This window comes from Erythrolamprus reginae, chromosome 3 (assembly GCF_031021105.1).
Source record: "Erythrolamprus reginae isolate rEryReg1 chromosome 3, rEryReg1.hap1, whole genome shotgun sequence".
NCBI classification, from domain to species: Eukaryota; Metazoa; Chordata; class Lepidosauria; order Squamata; family Dipsadidae; genus Erythrolamprus; species Erythrolamprus reginae.
In genome coordinates this window covers 44390973-44412798 of record NC_091952.1, presented here as the reverse complement: position 1 = coordinate 44412798, position 21826 = coordinate 44390973, and the positions used below count along the sequence as shown (strand labels likewise).

The 21826-nt window shown below is 37.8% G+C and overlaps 1 protein-coding gene across 3 annotated transcripts in view; it reads left to right on the top strand.

Moving 5' to 3' along the window:
* The window catches only part of DMAP1 (DNA methyltransferase 1 associated protein 1), a 53279-nt gene that overhangs the window by 1701 nt on the left and 29752 nt on the right, over positions 1–21826 (top strand). For all 3 annotated transcript variants that reach the window (XM_070745039.1, XM_070745040.1, XM_070745042.1), the window contains exons 3-9: positions 872–982; positions 3046–3137; positions 7042–7237; positions 7678–7836; positions 8990–9157; positions 13655–13840; positions 20208–20279. In XM_070745039.1, the coding sequence (XP_070601140.1) occupies positions 881–982; positions 3046–3137; positions 7042–7237; positions 7678–7836; positions 8990–9157; positions 13655–13840; positions 20208–20279 (975 nt within the window). In that variant the 5' untranslated portion in view covers positions 872–880. The remainder of the gene's footprint in view (positions 1–871; positions 983–3045; positions 3138–7041; positions 7238–7677; positions 7837–8989; positions 9158–13654; positions 13841–20207; positions 20280–21826) is intronic.

Here is a 21826-nt window from a genome sequence, read left to right as displayed (position 1 = left end):
TGAACATTATTTATAATAGCTCTCATTAGACTCAACATGCATATGCAGAATTTGTAACAAAAAGTTTAAATTTTTGTTTTGCTATACAGTATAACACATTTGACTATTATACCTGTTTCAGAATGTCAGGATTTGATGTTTCTTTTGTTTTTATAATGTTAGAAAGATGGGGATATCTAGACTTGGTAACAATTAATATGTGGAGGATTATTCAAAATTAGGATGTGGAGGATTAACTAAAACTACCTGTGGAAGGAAAAAAAGTTATATTTTGCCTGTAGTCCACACTTATGGGACCTTTCCTGCTCTGAGACACCCGCACTTTGAGGTCAGCCTCATTATTATTGAGCTTTTAAAGGTCCCTCAAGACCAGATTATGCTAAATGGCCTGCAGACCATGTGGGATGAGTTTCTTGCTTTATCCTGTTTTTTCCATTTTAATGTTTGTTAAAAATTATAATATTACATTATTATTTTATTGGGGGGTTTTTGAATTGTTGTATGCTGCCCAGAATCACTTGGGAGGCCATAACATTTGATTATTAAACAAAATAGTGCCTGGAAACTCTTTCTTACACGAAGCACTATTTCAGGATCCAAATTCCAATTGCCATGTACTGTTTTGAATGGCAAGTATATTGATGGTTAAATTGGTGTTCTTCAAATAGATGCTGTGGGCATCTAACAAAATTTAATACATGCTGCCGCCCTGAATCCACGAGGAGATGGGTGGCATATAAATATAATTAAATAAATAAATAGTACAGAATCTATGGTAAAGGAAGCAGTTAATTTTGAAGAGGTGTCCTCACATCACTTGGTGTCAGGATAAGGATTGTTTGCTTTCAATCTTTCCTTTTTGTAATGTTAGATAATCAGAATGACTACAGGAGCAGATGTCCGGGATATACTTGAACTGGGCGGCCCAGAATCTGAAAACATAGGAACTATTAATAAGAAAGACATCATCAATTCTGATAAGGTACAGATGGGGATGGTTGATTGAGATAAGTATTCAATAGGATGAATTTCACTTTTGGTTTTATTCTCCTTCTATTGAGTCCTTCTTAAACACACTTGAGGCTACACTTGAATGATAGTCTCCATCATGTGTTGTTTATTGGAAAATGTGAGCTATGAAATAGTAGTAGTCCTTGACCTATCACTATTCATTTAGGGACCATTTGAAGTTACAAAGGCACAGGAAAAAAGGGACTTATCACCATTTCTCAGACTTAACAACAAATGGAGTGTTCTCATGTTTATGTAATCAGACTTCAGATGCTTGCCATCTGATTCATGTTTATGACAGTTGCATTGTTCTCAGCTCATGTTACCTCCTTGCAACAAACAGAACAGAGCTATTAAGCCAAGCAACTCATTATCAGCTTCCCGACTCTCAGCTGATTTGAGGCTGCAGACAAGCCATGTGCTGAAAGGCAAATTGCTGGGAGGCAGATGCAGAATTTTATTTTCTTGTGCAAATCAGACTGCTGAAACTGAATGCAAAGAGGTAAGTCAATAACTATAAATGTCTGTAGAATGTTCAAATTATTAGACTTATTTTTAAAGACTTTTATTATTGTTCTATACAATTTAACAAAATCAAAAAAGCTTTTTAAAAATAAATGCTTGATCAGAAGAGGCCCAGTGCTTTTGCATCTTTTTTTAAATAGCAGAGAACAATGTATACTTCCAGAAAGCCACATCAATTTTAACAGCATCTGTACAAGTATAATCTGAAATGTAACTGTCTCCTGTTTTAAAATTAAGATAAGGCAGCTGAGTTAAACTTTGACTTAGTCTGTTTGGAATACATCTATTTAAATAAATGGAAGGAGTTAGTGTGACTACACTTATGAAAACTTTCTGGCATTAATATATTGCCACAATGTTCCTTTCTCCAATTCTTTGATATTTCTATGGGTCAGGCACACATGCACAGAAATACACAGCAAACAGTGTACATCATCTGTGCTGTTTGGTGGGAGGCAGAGGCAGAATTTTTTCCCCTTGTTTTATTTCCCCAAAACTAAGGTGCGTCTTATACTCCGGTGTGTCTTATACTCCGAAAAATAGGTAATAGCTATGGTGATACACTTAACACTTGTGGTAAGAAATGTTGTAAAATGGGGCAAAACTTACTTTTGTCTGGCTTAGCAAAAAAAAATGGGGCTAAAGGACTACATGTGCAGAAATGATGTAGAAAATAGCACAAGAAAGCAGAATTTTTCTTTAAACATGTAATACCATATTGTTTTTCGAGATCTTGCCAGCATGATTTTCTTTTGGAGGAATCTTGCTACTTCTGTTCTTGATGGGCTGTACAGGACAATATAAAAATGAAATGCAATTTTTGTTTTGGTGTTTTTATTTTAAAAAGCCTTTCAATTCCAATATCTTCATGTATTTGGATATTTAAAGAAAATACTATTTTTGTACTTCATTTTGTGTAATAGTGTCATTGCAATATTACAGGTACTTAGAGCTAGAATGTATCGTATGGCCTTTGATTGATTTATCAGTCTAGAGTAAAGATTTGATACCCTTTTTTTCATAAAGTCTTCATTTTTTTTCACATCATAATTTTGGAATCCACAGAACACTTGTGTAGTTATATACACTTCCCAGTGTATCATTTGAATATTTATCTCCCATTTTTTCTTTGTTGCTTTAGGGGAGCTTTGTAGCTTTAGCAATAGGGGAACAAAGTTACACAGCACAATGAAAGGAATGGGTAAAGATATTAGAATGAGAAGGAATTTGATTGGTCTGTTCATTCGTCAGTTAGCTGCATCCAGAACTCCCCGCATCCTTGTATTCTACTTTTTAATAAATAAAAATAAAATGGGAAATACAGAATATTTATAATATTCCAATGGGAACTTGGAATATTAGAACATTATTTAAGAATATTACAGACATAAGAAGAAAACAGATATAATATTTTTGTAACAACTTAAAAGGCAGAATAACCAAACTTGCTTCTAGTAATTGACATTAATGCTCCACAAAGGTTTTAAACAAATATTATTTTTATTTCAGAAAAAATCCAAGAAATCATCAGAGACCCTAACATTTAAAAGACCAGAAGGAATGCACCGAGAGGTCTATGCACTGTTGTATTCTGATAAAAAGTAAGTGTTTTGCTATACATTTGGTCTACCACCTTTCTACCTTATGCACATTTGAGATGATTAACTGTTAGGACTTCTCCCTTTACATTTATCTATCTATCTACCTACCTACCTACCTACCTACCTATTTATTTATTGGATTTATATGCCGCCCCTCTCCACAGACTTTTTAAAAACATTTTTAACATTCTTTTCTTTCTGTTACATTAAATGTTACAATTCAACAACACTTTTTGAAGAGACTGGGGCTTGGTGACTATTAGAACTAGATGCAGCGAGAAATTCATATGTAATATGAAATCCTCAAGGCATGCATGAAATTTGAAACATTGAAACTGTATTTTTCGGAGTGTAAGACACAACCTTTACACATACACACCCCCAAGAAGGGTGAAAACTGCAGCATTGCAAAAACACGGAAGTCTGGAGGTGGTGTTTCCCATGGAGGGGAGCCTCAGGGGAATCCCAGCAGCGCAAAAAACAGGCGCTTCACTGGCAACAGAAGTCCGGAGGCGGGGCATCCCAGTGGCGGTGGCTTGGGTTTGTAAGGTGAAAATAGTTTGGAAGAAGAGGCAAAAAAATCTTAAACCCCGGGTTTGTCTCTCGAAAAGTTTGTATGACGGGTTTGTAAGACAAGATATCACTGTACTTCCAAAAAGCCACACCAATTTTAACAGAATCTGTACAAGTATAGTCTGAAATGTAACAGTGTCCTATTTTAGTATTAAGATAAGGCAGCTGAGTTAAACTTTGACTTAGTCCTTTTGGAATAGATCTATTTAAATAATTGGGAGGAGTTAGTGTGGCCACATTTAAGAAAACTTTCTGGCATTAATATACTGCCATAATGTACATTTCTCCAGTTCTTTGCTATTTCTATGGGCCAGGCACACATGCACAAAAATATATCATCTGCTGTTTGCTGGGAGGTAGAGGCAGAAATTTTTCCCCTTGTTTTCCTCCCCCAATACACTGGTGCATCTTATACTCTGAAAAATATGGTATCTAATATATTGTTTACAATAATTTGATGTACAGTGAACCCTCGATCATCACGAGGGTTCCGTTCCAGGACCCCAAGCGATGATCGATTTTTCGCGAAGTAGCGGTGCGGAAGTAAAAACACCATCTGCGCATGTGCAGATGGTGTTTTTACTTCCACCGCCGCCCGCAGCGCGTTGCTGGGGAGCGCGCGCGCGTTGCTGGGGCCGCTCCCCAGCTGGGGAGCGGATCTGGGGTTTCCCCAAGCGCGCGCGAGTTGCTGGGGCCGCTTCCCAGCTGGGGAGCGGATCTGGGGTTTCCCCAAGCGCGCGCGCGTTGCTGGGGCCGCTTCCCAGCTGGGGAGCGGATCTGGGGTTTCCCCAAGCGCGCGCGCGTTGCTGGGGCCGCTTCCCAGCTGGGGAGCGGATCTGGGGTTTCCCCAAGCGCGCGCGCGTTGCTGGGGCTGCTTCCCAGCTGGGAAGCGGAGCTAGGCTGCCCCAAGCTCGCTCGCGCGCGCCGCCCGCCCACCCACGCTGTTGCCGGCTCCGCTTCCCAGCTGGGAAGCGGAGCTAGGCTGCCCCAAGCTCGCGCGCGCCGCCCGCCCGCCCACGCTGTTGCCGGCTCCGCTTCCCAGCTGGGAAGAGGAGCTAGGCTGCCCCAAGCTCGCGCGCGCCGCCCGCCCGCCCACGCTGTTGCCGGCTCCGCTTCCCAGCTGGGAAGCGGAGCTAGGCTGCCCCAAGCTCGCGCGCGCCGCCCGCCCGCCCACGCTGTTGCCGGCTCCGCTTCCCAGGTGGGAAGCGGAGCTAGGCTGCCCCAAGCTCGCGCGCGCCGCCCGCCCGCCCACGCTGTTGCCGGCTCCGCTTCCCAGCTGGGAAGCGGAGCTAGGCTGCCCCAAGCTCGCGCGCGCCGCCCGCCCGCCCACGCTGTTGCCGGCTCCGCTTCCCAGCTGGGAAGCGGAGCTAGGCTGCCCCAAGCTCGCGCGCGCCGCCCGCCCACCCACGCTGTTGCCGGCTCCGCTTCCCAGCTGGGAAGCGGAGCTAGGCTGCCCCAAGCTCGCGCTCCAGCCCACCGCCACTGGGGTCTTACCGGGGCAAGAGGGGGAAGACCCAGGGAAGCCTCTGCCCGGCGGGGAAACTCCACCATCTACGCATGCGTGGAAGGGCATGCATGCGCAGATGGTGGAGTTTACTTCCGGGTTGAAAACTAGCGAAATAGCCCTTTCGCGATCCTTGAGGACGCGAAACTCGAGGGTTCACTGTACTTAATTAAATGTATAGCTTATTTGCCTGATGAAACTGTAATTTGGGAGGCATTTTTAAAATGTAAAATGGGTTATTTTAAAAAAGAAATCAGTTATTTTTTTCCAAACTAGTCGTTTTAAGGTACATATATATAATTATTAATTAGAAAAACAGCAATTGCCTAAAAATTAAAAAATACAATTCTTCTGTATTATAATAAAAAGTAGTCTTTAGTATGTATGTCTCCTAAGCAACAATGCTAAACTCATTTGAAGTGACTAAGGAAATTTTGAATTTGTTTTTGAGATCGGAAGAACAGTTGAAATGTATGCTTGCAAAGATAATTTTTTTGTGTAAAAATGTAAATATTGTTTAAATATTTTTGCATTTAAGTTTTCTAAGAGTAAGGCTCTTATTAAAATAATGCTGAACAACAATATTATACACTGCTCAAAAAAATAAAGGGAACACTCAAAGAACACATCCTAGAACTGAATGAATGAAATATTCCCATTGAATACTTTGTTCTGTACAAAGTTGAATGTGCACAACAGCATGTGAAATTGACTGTCAATCAGTGTTGCTTCCTAAGTGGACAGTTTGATTTCATAGAAGTTTGATTTACTTGGAATTGTGTTGTTTAAGTGTTCCCTTTATTTATTTTTTGCAGTATATTTTAATAATGACTATATTGGCCTCGTAGGTAATAGAATTATTCAATTCTTGATTTTAGTCCAGAACAAATCACCTAAATAATATACTTTTTTATTTTATGAAAAAGGACATAATTTCCAAGAATAGTAAGCTATTGTAATTTTGCAAGAACTAAAACATTTGTAGATATTTTAAACATAATTTTGTCCTAATCAAGAATATATAGTCTTCGGAGAGGGGCGGCATACAAATCTAATAAATAATAATAATAATATCACCGAAGAAGAAACGTGAAGTAGATTCAGAAGGCCTATATTGGACTATATTGGACTATACTGTGAATTTGGACTCTGCTAAGCTGTTACAGAGAGTCAGCTTGATATAATGGTTAAAAGCACCAGACAAAAAATAGAAGGTTGGGAGTTCTAGGCCACCTTTAGGTAACTGGGTGACTTTAGACCAACTATTTTCTCTCTCAGCCCTAGGAAGAAGGCAGTGGCAAATTACTTCTGAAAATGCTACCAAGAAAACCACAGGAATCTTATCCAGACATATACCAGGATTCAAAGTTTACTCAAAGGCAGAATAAAAACCATAGCATCATAATATAAATACATAAAATAAAATGGGAATGAATTGTTATGGTATGATAAAAAGAAATAATACAACCGAACTGTAAATAGTATTGTCAGTATAGCTGTTTTTTCTCACATCTTTATCCTCCCCATTTTTGTTTTCTTATATCTTATTTTCTTATAGCACAAATAAATGTCAACTACTGTATATCAAATAAATCATCAAAACTATCCAGATAAAAATATTTTGATTGGTCTTTGTATAAAATTACACCTTCAGGACTTAATAATAAATTACTTCCCAATTCACATAACTATAGTTTTGTACAGGTTAGGTGAAAGGCTGTCTTGTTTTCAAGCTGTTTTTAATTCTTCTGAAAATATGGATTGGGCAATACATTGAACTTTACACTTAACAGTTGGTTTGGTTTAAGCCTTGTATTTTTCTTTCAGGGATGCACCCCCCCTTTTACCAAGTGACACAACACAAGGTTACCGTACAGTGAAGGCAAAACTTGGTTCCAAGAGAGTGAGACCTTGGAAGTGGATGCCATTCACCAACCCTGCTAGAAAGGATGGTGCGATGTTCTACCACTGGAGAAGAGCAGCAGAAGAGGGCAAGGATTACCCTTTTGCCAGATTCAACAAAGTATGGAGGCTTAATAAGAGTTATATTGTGTATGTAAGATTGATGCACTTAATAGAAATGCATAAGAATCTTTAAAAATTGGTCCCAAATACTCTCTTGTTTGCAATGTTAACTCCCATATCAGTTTTTAGTGACCTGCTACTATAATTTACGTGGCTGCTGCATACGTTTGTTCCCGCATATGTTCCACATCATCTTTTTGCCTTTGAATCTGAGGCATTGCTTAGCCAGCTTATTCAAGTTCTGTCAAAATGATGACTGAATTTAGCAACTATAAAAATGGTGGAGAGATGCAAAAAGGGTATTTTGAGGAACGTTGTTTTTGGAAGAATTGGGTTTGTATCATGAATTTCTTTTACATGCCTCCTCCTTGATGGAACTATTATGTGCAAGATTAAGAAGAACCTATTGTATTAACCATCTTTTCTCTTTTTGGATAGACAGTACAAGTTCCAGTCTATTCAGAGCAGGAGTATCAAATGTACCTTCACGATGATGCTTGGACAAAAGCCGAAACAGACCACCTATTTGACTTATCACGACGTTTTGACCTTCGTTTTGTGGTCATTCATGACCGCTATGATCACCAGCAGTTCAAAGTAAGCCTCTAATCTCATTCTGTCATTCTAACATGTAAGTGCTGCTTGTAAAAAGATGAAACAGGATGAGTTTGCTAGCTCCACTTCTTTTATCTTACTGTTCTCATTGTCATTTATCTGGGATAACTGTATACCCAAGAGAGCTTTAGTTTTACAAAGACATTTTAGATGGTGTCAATGTGTAATCGGTCTCTAGATTTAACGACAAGAAAATATGAAGTTAACACATGCATCACTACAGGTCCTCCTTATGAGTAGAGTTTATAGGTAAGGAGGATGTCATGAAAAGGTTTCTGTTGATTAATACCTTTTATATAAATGCTGTTTTCATGCAATGTGCCAAGTGACTTAAAATTTTATGAATCCATTATTTGACCAATGGTCATCCGATGGAAGAGTAAATACTGAACATCAAATGAGAACTTATTCATACTCCCGTTAATGAGTTTTGGCTCCCCAAATTATGTCCAACTATCATCCAAATTTTAACATTAACTTTGAAATTAGCATGATATAAGGGCTCATATGAGATTTGAATGCTTTTTGTTTCTTTGTTTGCAAACAAAAACAAAAAACAACAGTTGTGAAACAGGAAACTATCGGATGTTAGCATGTGCTGCAAATCCAGCACATGAACTGCTGAAAAGGTGTTATCTAATTTAACACAAACACCTTAGGGCACTTCACAACTAGGCCCATCTTAACTGAATGGTCATGGAAATATTAGATAATGTGATGCATCAACAAGAGTTGTTCAGATTAGATAATTTTGGAGAATGATTGTTTGATCAAATATGAAAGCCTCAGCAGATTCATATTCTTGTTTCTGATTCCTTGAACTGTCCTTATAGGTTTTCAGTATTTTTCTCACTGGAAGATACATATATCTAAGAACAAATGATAAAGATGTTTGTAAAGGTACATTTTTAATTACATTGAACATTGGAAAGAATATGTACCGCCTCTTCTTTTCACCATTAAATTAAAGATATTCACATTCTACATAAGGATCATACGTAACTTTATACTGCAAACCATTAAATCTTATTCTCATAATGTATCGGTGCTAGTTATAGTCATATAACAAATATGTATGTTCCTTTATCCGTGATCTCTTAATCATTTCTATTTTTAACCCTTGTTCTGAACTTAGAAACGATCAGTGGAAGACCTAAAGGAACGTTATTATCATATCTGTGCAAAATTAGCCAGTATTCGTGCAGCTCCAGGTACAGACCTGAAAATCCCTGTCTTTGATGCTGGCCACGAGAGGCGCCGGAAGGAACAATTAGAAAGGCTGTACAACCGAACACCAGAACAGGTAATGAATTAGTGCCAGAACAGTAGCAATGGCCAATGGTTGTTGGTTCTATTATCCTCTGAAATCATTAACATGATCTCTCTTGATAATAATTAGTAACATTACATAATACACTTCCATTGTTAAAGATCAGTAATGGTTAGAAATGAACATACTTTGTTTAAAAATGCTACTCAGTGTTTTTTTGAGAAGGTCTGAAATAGTTTTTTGGATAGTGTACTACTTAATGAGAATCTACTTTTTAATTTGGGATAATTTTCTCATGAAAAGATGAACATTAGCATAATTATGCTGTTATCAAGCACTTCCACCTTACTTTATTTTGAAAATAACAACAATAAGGCAACAATTGATTGATCTGGTATAAGGACTTCAAATGTGTATGTATTACGATCAAGAATATACATAAGAGAACCTTGGGAAGGTGATGGGTCATTGAACCATGACATATAATGCAGCAGAATCTGCAACTTGAAAGGCTTCCTAGATCTTTAAATATTCCATAGAAAAGAATCCAAAGTCTAAAGTAGTAATGGCAAACCTTTTTTTCCCTCCAGTGCCGAAAGAGCATGGGCGTGTGCTATCATGCATGCCACACCCATAATTCAATGCCCGGGCCGCAGAGGCCCCTTACCTGCTCTGGAACCAGTTAATTTTGCTAACAATCCTGATTGGAAAAAGTATCTAGAAATTTAACCAGCTAATTTTGCTATTAATCCTGATTGGAAAAAGTATCTAGCAAATAAAATGATATATCAAGGAGTGACATTAATGCAAACCCTGTAGAGGTTAGTCTGCAAGAAAAAAATTGAGGACAAAGAAGTCATCAGTTCTATGAAAATGTTATATGTTAAAATGTGGGTACCATTTCCTTATCTAGTTTCCACTTAGGAAGCATCACTGACAATCAATTTCACATGCTGTTGTGCACATTCAGTTTTGTACAGAACAAAGTATTCAGTGAGTACAAGCTGATACAGGAGATGAACCTGTAGCCTAGAGGATAAGGCCACTGCCTTACAAGGCATAGCCCCAGATTCAAATCTCAGTAAGGGTATGGCAACCTGATGAAGGCAAATAAGCCCGAAATAGATATATAGCAATTTCCCTTCCTTTTCATTATCAGCAAAAATATGTTACACACACACACACACACACACACACACACACACACATATGCACTGGTGGGGTGCTGCCGGAACGGCTAATTCAAGCTCGGCGGCTCTGGAGTTCTAGTGCAGGATTGAGTACAATTTTGCTTCCCGCACCTATGCAGATAGCAAAATCTCACATAGGTACGCGTGTGTGAGAAGCAAAATTGCGCTCAGTCCCGCACTTGCATTCCAGAGCCATGGAGCTGCGCACAATGAGCTGTTCTGGCAGCAGCCCACCACTGTATGTGTGTGAGGACTGCATGACACCTGGGAGATGTTGTCGTTGGCTCTGGCTCAGCTCCTGCCCCAAGGAATGTGCAGGTGGATGCAGGGGAAACATCAACATGTCATAGACCTGTTTTATTGCCGACAGAGGCAGGTAGTGCAGTTTCCTCGGATGAAGAAGAAGGTGGGGGTGACTTGGAAGAGGGGGGCTTGGCACACAGCCCAGGAAGCCAATCTCCATTATCTTCAGTCAATTCCGATGCGGAAGACTTGGACCCACGCAGGTGCAGAGTTATGCGTAGAAGAGACCAATTGAGGACATATTACAGGAGATAAGAGAGGCCACCTGTGTTTGGGTGGGGCTCCAGTAATTAGAGCTGCTGATATAAATAGCAGCATGTTGGTTTGGCCGTTGTGGAGGATTATCTGATCACAGTTCTTCAGAACCGTGTTTTGCTGTTTTCCGGACTTTGTTGATTTTTCACGCCTTTGAAACCAAAGCAGAGCAAAGTGTGTGTGTCTCACTTTGTTGGAAGAAGGAGGGCTGTGACGTTTTTTCACAGCTGCTAGCTAAGTACTTAAGGACTGATTAAAGGAATTGTACAGCCTACAAGATTGTTTTGGGACCAGTGCTCTTTGCAATAGAAAAGGGGTGCTTTGCTTCTTTTGAATTTTGTGATAAAGAACATTGTTTTGAATTTTCAAATGTGTGTGTGTCTGAAATTTGTACCCTTGAATTTTCGGGAGGCTCATACCAGAGAGCCCGGCAGAACAGGAGAGAGCTATTATTGTTTACCTATACAAAGGACAACAAAACAAGAGTAAAAGCTACCTGTGGCTTAGTGTGCTTGATAAGGTATTTAGCAGGATTCTGATCAAAAAAATAGGTGAAATAGCATCATCAAAATTTGGCAACTGTTTTGCCCTAGCCAGGTCACTGAAAATTCTAAGCGTAAAGTTAAAAGTCTTGAATTATGGAAAGTATTGTAATTTTGAGGAGTAGAAAGTTGGTTTACCAATACAATAAGGGCAATATATGGTGGGAATCATGTGTTAGAAGAAATAGAGCACTTATTCAATGATTGTTCTTTGAGCAGAGTAAAAGATATGGTGTCTCTTTGATGTTCAGTATATTTATGGAAAAGGTATAAGGAGTGCTTTTCATAATGATAGAGGTATGTTGCTTGGAGGTATCAGTGTATGTGCATGTGCATGTGTAATACTTTTCTATGTACAGAATGTCGTGTTGGCTCGCAACTTGAATAATTTGCAGTCAATGTTTGATAGGCTGTGATGCAACAAAGAGGATGGAACTGTAGCAAAGATTAAAATAGTTTACATACTACAGCAAGGCATGAGTTGTGAATCACAATGCTTACTGGAGATCAAAAAATGGATTAAGAAATTTTGACGTGCAAAATGCTAGTAGAAAGGTTGTGGGTAATATAGGATCTGTTGCGAAGAATTTATGAATGAATCTTTAGAAAAAAGCAAAAATGTATATAATAAACAAGCTTCTGCTCACACTGTTATGTGGGTGTATTGAGCTGGGAATATTATAAGAAGCCTAAAAATAAGTTAAATGCAATTGTTTCATGATATATAGCACAGGTGTCAAACCCAATTGCATCACATGATGTATTATGATTTTGTTTTGCCTTTGCAGAGTTAGGGTGGGCATAGCCTGCATATGGGCCGCCAGATTGATCCCTGACGTAGAGGGAAAGAACGTAAAGCAAAATTCTTTTTGTGTACAGTAATTTATATTTTCTATATTGTTGACAGCTTACAATATAAAACCATAAAACATATAGGAAGAGTGTATTGAAAGGAAAAACAAGAAATGGTAGTGCGTGAAACAGTGTATGGATACAGTAGAGGAGGAAGCAAGTATGGTTTTTAGGACTATTCAAGGTTACAGTGAATGTTACTGTATCCACTAGATTAGGTTATATATGTCTTTTCTTTTCTTAACTGAGGCTGTTAAGTTATTTGACTTACGGTATTTGTTGTTCCATTTATGTGCTTTATATAACATTGCTCACTCCAAAGGAAAATAATATGACAGCTAAATCCATAGCTATGAATGGAAAACGTATGTCATATGATCTTTGTAGCCTTACTTTCAAGGGGCATACAGAGCATTTGAAAGCAGTACTTTGCGGTGCACTGGAGTACATAGAAAACACCTCTTTTTGAGTTGTTAATATACAGTACTTGCCATTTGCCAGGTTTTTGTGGCACCTTTGAGAACTGTGTATATATGATCAGAAATGCATGTTGCTTCTGCTTGCCACTTTATTCCTATCTTTTGCAAATAATCTTTTTCAAATACAGTGGTACCTCAAGATACGAACCCCTCGTCTTATGAACAACTCGTGATACGAACCCGGGGTTCAGAAAAATTTTGCCTCTTCTTACGAACTTTTTTCGAGTTACGAACCGGCGTTCGGAGACTGCTGGGAAGCCGCGCAGCTGTTTTAAAAGGTCACAGCCGGGCTGGGGGGCTTCCCAGCACCCCCCCGAACCCCGAACTTTTGCCGAACTTCCGGGTTCGGGGTTCGGGAGGTTGCTGGGAAGCCCCCCAGGCCGGCTGTCACCTTTTAAAACAGCCGCGCGGCTTCCCAGCAGTCGCCGAACGCCGTTTTATTGCGGGGGGGTTTTTTGGTTGCACGGATTAATTGACTTTACATTGTTTCCTATGGGAAACAATGTTTCGTCTTACGAACCTTTCGTCTTACGAACCTCCTCCTTGCACCAATTAAGTTTGTATCATGAGGTATTACTGTAGTTTGCCCATAAAATCATTTTTATTGAGGCAGAATAAATCTAGATATATGACTGACTAACTCACTGACTCACTGACTGTGTATTGCAAATCATCTTTTTCAAATAGTTTACCAATAGTCATTTTTTGACTCTGTTGGTAAACTATTGAGGCAGCATATATCTTGACTAGCTTGACTGACTAAGAGACAGACAGACAGACACATATTCCCTGGAAAATCATAGGACAGAGGATTCTAATCTAGATATTAAATTGTTGCCATTAGGTGGCTCTCCAATATTGCTTTACTCATCATGTAATCCTGCTGCATTACCTCTTTTTCATTTGTAGGTGGCAGAAGAGGAATATCTAATCCAGGAGTTGCGGAAAATTGAAGCTAGGAAGAAAGAGAGGGAGAAGCGGACACAAGATTTGCAAAAACTCATTACGGCTGCTGACACAACCACTGAACAAAGACGTGCAGAGCGCAAGGCACCTAAGAAAAAGCTGCCACAGAAAAAGGAGACCGAGAAACCTGTAAACATCTTATACTTCCCTTGCTCATTTTCTTATGATGGTATCTTACTATTTCAGTGCCAGGAATGGTTAGTTGTCTGTATACGTTTTGCTTGGGCGATTTATTTTGTTTCTTTTCAGACCTTAATATCTCTTGAAGCAGTCATACAGGAAGCTGCAGTATGGCCACAGTTAAGATGGAAGGAAAGGAACTGAAATTGCTAGGCTGGAAAGGAGATAAAGTGGGCTTAAGGCAAACCCTCTCAAGGGGCATTGTGAATACACAGTCAGGAAGTAGCTCTCCACTGTGTCATTCTGCACAACAAACATGGTCAGTGAAAAATGCCAATTTTAAGCTGTAAGTGTGAATACTAAAGTTGGATGGAGCAGTCTATTTACAGTTGCATTTGATTTCAGTTTCTTCCTTTGCTGATTCCAAAAATGAATATACACATACTTGTTTGTATATTAACTTATATAATTGGAATGTATTTTCTTTAAATTCTTTTAAATATCTTTTAAAGCTATTTCACATAAATACAAACATTTCTTTTAAGTAAGTTAATATTGAAATATAAATAAATAGATACAGAGTGAAAACAGCATTATAGTAATTCAAATAAACTAAACATAAAAATTGAGAATTTAACGAAAGAAAAGAAAAAGAAGATCCATATCATAGTTATTTAATATTAATGTAAAATAAACTTATTATTAAATCTAGACCTTAATGTACTTTTAAATATGATTTCCTTTAAAATGTGCACCATAAAAATAGGAAATCCAGAAGATGATTGGTTTTTTTGTTGCTTATAATATAACATACAAAAAATACAAAAACAGGAATATAGGGGAGGGAATGGGGAAAGAAAGAGTTGAAAAAAGAAGGGAAATGAAAGAAAATGCAATCTCATAATTCCTTTTGGTGCAGTAGAATAAGAAAATAAGGTATCAAACCTCAATTTTTTACATCTACATAGTAGTATAAATTAGCTATTTCTATATCACCAAATCTAATTGGTAAAACCCAAAATCAAAATTTCGTTCTTTTTCTACTTGAAGCCCAAAGTCCATAAACGGTTTCCAAGTAGAAAGAGAAGTAATTGTGTTTGTTTTTCTTTAATCAAAGGAGTCAGTTTCACCATCTCTGCTAACTCCATCAACTTTTGCAACCATTCTTCCATTGTGGGGATCAAAGTGTCCTTCCATTTTTGTGAATTACATAATCTTGCCGCCATCAACATATATAACATCAACGTTCCATTCCCCCCGCCCCGCCCCCCAAGTCTTTTTCCATTAAACCCAAAAGAAAAGTTTCTGGTTTTATCTTTATATTCACTTTAAGAATCTTCTATATTATAATATGAATCCTACTCTAATATCTTTTTGCTTTATCACATGTCCATCACAAATGATAAAAAGTGCCTTCTTTACATGTGCATTTCCAACATTCATTTGAAGTACCTTTATACATTCTTGATAACTTAGCTGGTGTTAAATACCAATGATACCTCATCTTATAAAGGTTTTGTTTTAAATTGTAATTTAGTGTAAATTTTAGACCTTTCATCAACGTATTTTCCCATTGTTCAAGCTTTACATTATATCCAAAGTTCCTTGCCCACTGAATCATATACAGTGGTACCTCTACTTAAGAACTTAATTCATTCCGTGACCAGGTTCTTCAGTAGAAAAGTTCTTAAGTAGAAGCAATTTTTCCCATAGGAATCAATGTAAATGCAAATAATGCGTGCAAACCCATTAGGAAAGAAATAAAAGCTCGGAATTTGGGTGGGAGGAGAAGGAGGAAGAAGAGGAGGACAGTCGCTGCCGAAGGAAGAAGGTGAGGTGAGGGGAATCAAAAAAATCCAAAACTTTAAGGCTTAAAAAAAAAAAAGAGGGATTCTGAGGCGGTGCCCAGAGAAAGGAAAATGCTCCGTTCCCTCTGGGCTGCCATAGCCTCCTTAAGTGCCGCTGAAAGGCTCCTTTGGCAGCCCAGAAAAGCCCGAGATGGTCAGGATTAAAGGGGGGGGAATGGCAGGAAACTAGCCGGGCCTTCTTGCCACTCTCAAATTTCCTGGGAATTTTTTCCGGGCTCTGGTTCTTAAGTAGAAAATGGTTCTTAAGTAGAGGCAAAAAAATCTTGAACACCCGGTTCTTATCTAGAAAAGTTATTTAGAGGCGTTCTTAAGTAGAGGTACTACTGTATACAGTATTTACTTTCCAAATTCAGCTTCAATAACATTGATAAACCTTAGCAATAATATGTTCCTCGCTACTACACAGTAAGATACATACAGTAAGTAGAAGATAATTGTTCTGATTGACTCGAGAAGACCAGAACAATTCACACTGGAATTTATAAAGTCTGAACTTATAAACATCTAACTTGTTGCCAGGTAGAAAATTTACTGTTAGGTGATTAATAATAAAAACATTATCTCCTCTTAGTGCTGACAGTGAATTTCTAAGATTCGGAATAAGTGAAACCTTGAGTGGCTGTTTAACATTTTACCTGTCACACTTGAATATCTCCCTTATAATCTTAAATTGGTGGTTAGATTTTTTTTTTAATATAGTGTGGAATGGCAATGTGCCATGTACTTTGGAAAAAATTCTTCCTTTCAGTGATTAAGATGGGACCTCACTACAAATTCCACATGAAAATGCATCATTTTGTGTGAGGAAGACTAGTTTTATATCTATAAATCCACCGGGTAGACTAACATTTAAGGTCTCGAAAATTTGAAATCTGTGGCCTCAGTTTCTCTTAGCTTCTCAGATATCAGTCCCTGACTAGACAGGCTATTCTGTTCTAGTACATGTGGAATTAAGTAGCCATTCAACTTGTTTGGGGTATATCTGGCTGCTTCCCACAGAATTGCCTGGGGTCCTTATGCCTGCATGGAAGTAAACACCTCAGGTTTCCTAAAGACAGTTTATGTTGTGGCAAAAGTGCTGTTTCAACCATGACAGAGTCTATTAAGAGTAAATTATCAACTGTAGCAGGAAACTGCCTTTTTTTTTTTAAAAGCATCTTAACTAACAATTTGAATTGAGGGCTGTATCAGCATCATTTTAACAAAGGGAAGTCATTTACCAAAGAGTCAACTGAGGTTGAAGCTTTTACAGCTCATGCTGGCATGTGAGGTACAGCAAATTTTAATTTCTTTGATGTGGCAAAAGCAGGTTGTGCAGTGGGGAGGGAGTGAACTTGCCCTATAGTTTTGTTACGGATTCAGTGGAAAATTGTTGAGGGGTGATACGTAGTAAGAATTATCCTAAAACAATTCCAAGATTACAATTTCAAACCCAATAAATCGGGGCTTTAAAAAAAGAAGTTTAGATACCTGCACAGTGCTTAATATACAGGATCTAACATGCATGGCAGGTGATATGATATTTCCTGTTATTTTTATAATACATTGTTTTGGCTTTGACTGCAAATTGTCCTGGGTGTGAAATTTAATTAATTAACACCAACATATTTTTGCCTACTGATATAGGTTCAAGTATTAAAAGGAATTAGTTTAGCTACTCTCCAGTATTCAGCAAGGACAGAATAACTGGTTTGCTGTTACTGAGGCAGGTTTTCTGCATAGAAAATTAGATTTTCCTTTGCTTGCAGCTTGAGTAAATTGAATTTGATGTGTTTAGTAGCACAGATTTTGTCCAGATACAAAGTATGAATGTCTGAACATGAAAACAGGAAATTATCGTGTGTTTTATTGCCTTGACTTTTAGATCTGTCTTCAGGGGATACTTGATTTTGGCAAATATATGAACCAACTCATGCATAGTTGACACACCTTCTAAGACAGGTGTTCAGGAGGAGTAAAAGAAAGATCAAGAGATGATAATAGTTTTTCTTTTGAAAAAACAAATATGAACTTTCTAGATCATCCCCATTTTCTAGTGAGCTATGAGGGTTTGTGGAGGCGGGGATTGTCTTTCTTTTTCCAATAAGCAAGTCTGTGGTATTTGATAGCTTTTCTGTCCTTAATACCATTGAGCAGTTTCTAAGTAAAAAAAATTGGATCACCCAGCTGTGAAGAAAGTGGATAAGATCCATCAGCCCATTGAAACAGCACCATATTTTTCTTTCTGATTCCATTCAGATGTAATAGGGTTTTTCCAAGAAGTCATCGTTTGTTAAAATGTGAATGAGCAATGTGATTGTGCACTCTTATCTTGTGCACTTTTTGCAGCAGTTCCTTTTCTGTCACTTCTGAAGTTCAAAATAAAAGGTTATGTTTTGGCTGTAGATTTAATTTCTAGTTCAAGTTTCTAGTTCTGATCAATAGAAGATAGTTAAATGACATAGTTTCCACATGCAAAAATTAAAGAGAAATTGTGGCAGAATAGAATAGAATAGAATGTGTTGTTTTGTAGTTTAAGACATAAATATATACAAAATATGTAAACACATGATAAATTATGTAAAGTCATTTTAAATATTTATATATTCAATAACATATTTTTTTTAAAGAATAGAATAGAATTAAAAATTTATTGGCCAAGTGTGATTGGAAACAAAGAATTTATCTTTTTTATTTTATTTTATTTTATTTATTTTGTCAAGTATGTATTTGTAATATACATAGATATAACATTCTTTATATGCAAAAGATGGGTACTGATAAGAGGTAACAATTCGACAGGGATGGTAGGCATGCTGGTCTGCTTATGCACGCCCCTTACTGACCTCTTAGGAATTGGGTGAGGTCAACAGTGGATAGTCTAAAGGTAAACTTTTGGGGGTTTGGTGATGAAAGTCAGGTAGTGAGTTCCAGGCATTAACTATTCTATTGCTAAAGTCATATTTTCTACAGTCAAGTTTGGGGCAGTTTACTTTGAGTTTGTATCTGTTGTGTGCTCGTGTATTATTGTGATTGAAACTGAAGTAGTCATTGACAGATAGGACGTAGTAGCATGCTTAGGTCATGCCGAAGGCAACGTAGTTCTAAGAAGCCCAGGATTTTAAGTCTGGTTCCATAAGGTTTTCCGTTGCGAATAGAGGAATGGAGGGCTCTTCTAGTAAAGTATCTCTGGACGCTTTCTAATGTATATATGTCTTATATGTGGTGTGGGTTCCAGATGGATGAGCTGTATTCAAGGATTGTCTAGCAAATGTTTTGTATGCTCTTGTTAGTAGTGCTCTCAGAAAAGATAAGTTTGTGATGAATCATAAGGTATAACACTTAATGATAGTCTGGGTACAAATACGTAATCAAATCATATTAGGAACCAGGCAATATAAATTGTAAGGATACAAGCAACAAAGTTGCATTCATAATATAAACAGAACCCCTTAGGGATGGATTCAGATGTTGATCCTTATCTGGTAGATGTTGGCTAGTTTTGAGCAATTAAAGAAAGAGGAATTAAAGAAAGCATCCAACACAAGTAAAATATTTTTTGAAAAAATATATCCTATTTTATGAAAATATCTGTAATAGTCATTCTAAAATTAGTTTTCTGTTTCAATTCAGTCAAAAATAGTTTCTTTTGTTAATTTTTAAGCATGCTGCATGTTTGTTTTGTTACATGATTCTAATTCTACTAAGAAAGCATATAATACTTTCAAATTCTATTTTCTGGCTATGACACAGTCCAAAAAGTGTTAGGTTCATAATGTCATAAGAAAGCTAGACAGCTCTATAGGGCTTAATTTTAGTCTATGTGAGAAAATTCTGCAGTGAAATGTTCCTGCTTTATCTTGTTGAAAAGACAATTCCAGATACATTTATGTGGGAATGAGCACTAGTATCCCTAAGTATGATACTTGATCCAAGTCCAAGAGTTCACATCTTTTGAGCTTTTGTTAAGGAATATTTCTGTTTGTTTTTATGTATCATAAGGAATAGTTTTATTAGTTGTATGCATCGTTTTCACTTTTATTTCTAATGTTTTTGAGGATAGTTTATGCAATATTTGAGGAATGAATGTCTTAACACCACTATCAAATTCAGAAGCAAATATAATGTAGACATGTAGCTGTAACTGCATAGATGCCCGGTATCACCATTTGAATGAACTGAATATCATCAGATTTCATTGTTATATCACATTTTCAATTGCTGTGAATAATTTTGAATAGATACTATGTATAGATGCTATATTTGTACCAGATACCGTAGATTGCTGTTATCTTAATGTACTTAATGTTCAAATTTCAATTACATTTAGAATAGTAGATAGGCTTAGAAGCAGTATGGTAAATGAATAGTTCTCCTCATTTTCTATCCATCACATCCTTTTAATTATTCTCAGAAGGATTTTCATCTGACTTCAAATTTATCTCTGACCAGTGTTTTTCTAGTAAGAAACTCTGGTTAGGTTTTTGCCTTACCTTTACACTTTACCTTGAATTGTCTTTCTGTTCTAGGTTGTCCCTGAAACAGCTGGCATCAAATTTCCAGATTTCAAATCCGCTGGTGTTACACTGAGGAGTCAAAGGGTAAGTTAATGTGCTAGTTTTTGGATCTAAAGGGATACCTGCTTCCCCTTTTTCATTTCTTGTTCCTTTCCTCTTAATTAACTACCATGTTTCCCTGAAAATAAGACCCTGTCTTATATTCTTTTGAACCCTGAAATAAGCGCTTGGCTTTATTTCCGTGCAGTCAAAACCCGGGCTTTTGGGCTTATTATAAGGGGATATTTTATTTTGGGGGAAACAGGGTGGTAGAGCATGAACTGCAATAATGTAGTAAAATAGCTTCAACTAATTTTTGGAATATACTGTGTAGCTTTTGAATCTCTCTCTTTCCTCTTACGTGCGGGTAAATAACTTGGTGTGTGTGTGTTTGTGTGTCAAGTGATATAATTTAGTTTTTTTTTTTTTCTTATTCCATGACATAAGTTAGGGTAAAAGATTTAATTCTTTTGAGGACTTCTTAAGTGATCAAATGGTTCTATCTTAGGGGTGTTAAATTAAACTTTTTCTGCTCCCCCTCCCATTGCAAACAGTTGCACTGTAGAAAATCAGGACAGGTAATCCTTGACAAATATAACAAAGCCTGCCCATTATAGTCTTAAGCCGCACAACTGTCAGGTGAAGCAGCCATGTGATCCCCTCCCTTAATGAATTCCCATTCCTTTCTCCCCAATGTGGTCATTAAGTGTAGCAAGGGGCCCCAGGAGAGCCTCTGGGAAGCCTAGTTCAGGCCCTGCCCTGTGCCTCTCAAGGCGTCCCCCACTCTCTGAAGAACTCCATGCTCTGATTCCTCACCCGTTGCAATCTCCTTAGGCTTTGGGCCTGGTTTGCCACCCAGCTGGATCCCAAATGCTCCCACCACCCCCATCACCAATCACTCACTTACTGTATATCACCAATCAGTTTTCTTGTATGTCAGGAAGTTCTGCAGATGGCATTAGGGAAGAAGAACAAACTGCTCCATCCTTAGGCCACATAGGGTGATCTTGGAAATGAGCATCATTTTTGAAGTGGTGTAACCCCTCCCCTTAACTTCACAGTGGAACTTTGTTGTGGGCTATGTTTCCAAAGCTTTAAGTGGTTATTTGTTTTCAAATGTAAGGTTTGGAAATATATGGAATGTCATATTTAAGATGAGATTTATCAGAGTAATTCTTAATCATGATTTGGAATGCTGTTTGTATGTGGCCAAATTTTTTGCTATTTGTATGTGCCCAAATTTTGTTCTCCTATTACACAAGAGACAGGAAGGCCACAGTTATCTTACAAACATTTTTAACTTGCTGATCTAGGAGATTTGTAATTTTATTTGCTCTAGTAGACATAACTTGGGGAGTCTATCAGTCTCCATTTCATTGACTTTGCTCCAGTAGTTATATGCTCTAATTTTGAATAGTGTGTGAATTGTATGAATTCCCGATTCAACTCTAACTGCTGCAGCAGATGTTCTTGGATCTACACCCAAAATGCACCTCAAATGCTGGGGCTGTGTTTGTTCTAGGACTGTGGTTGAGTATAGATCCCAAACATCTGCTCCATACAAGAACATACAGATAACCTTAACTTTATAT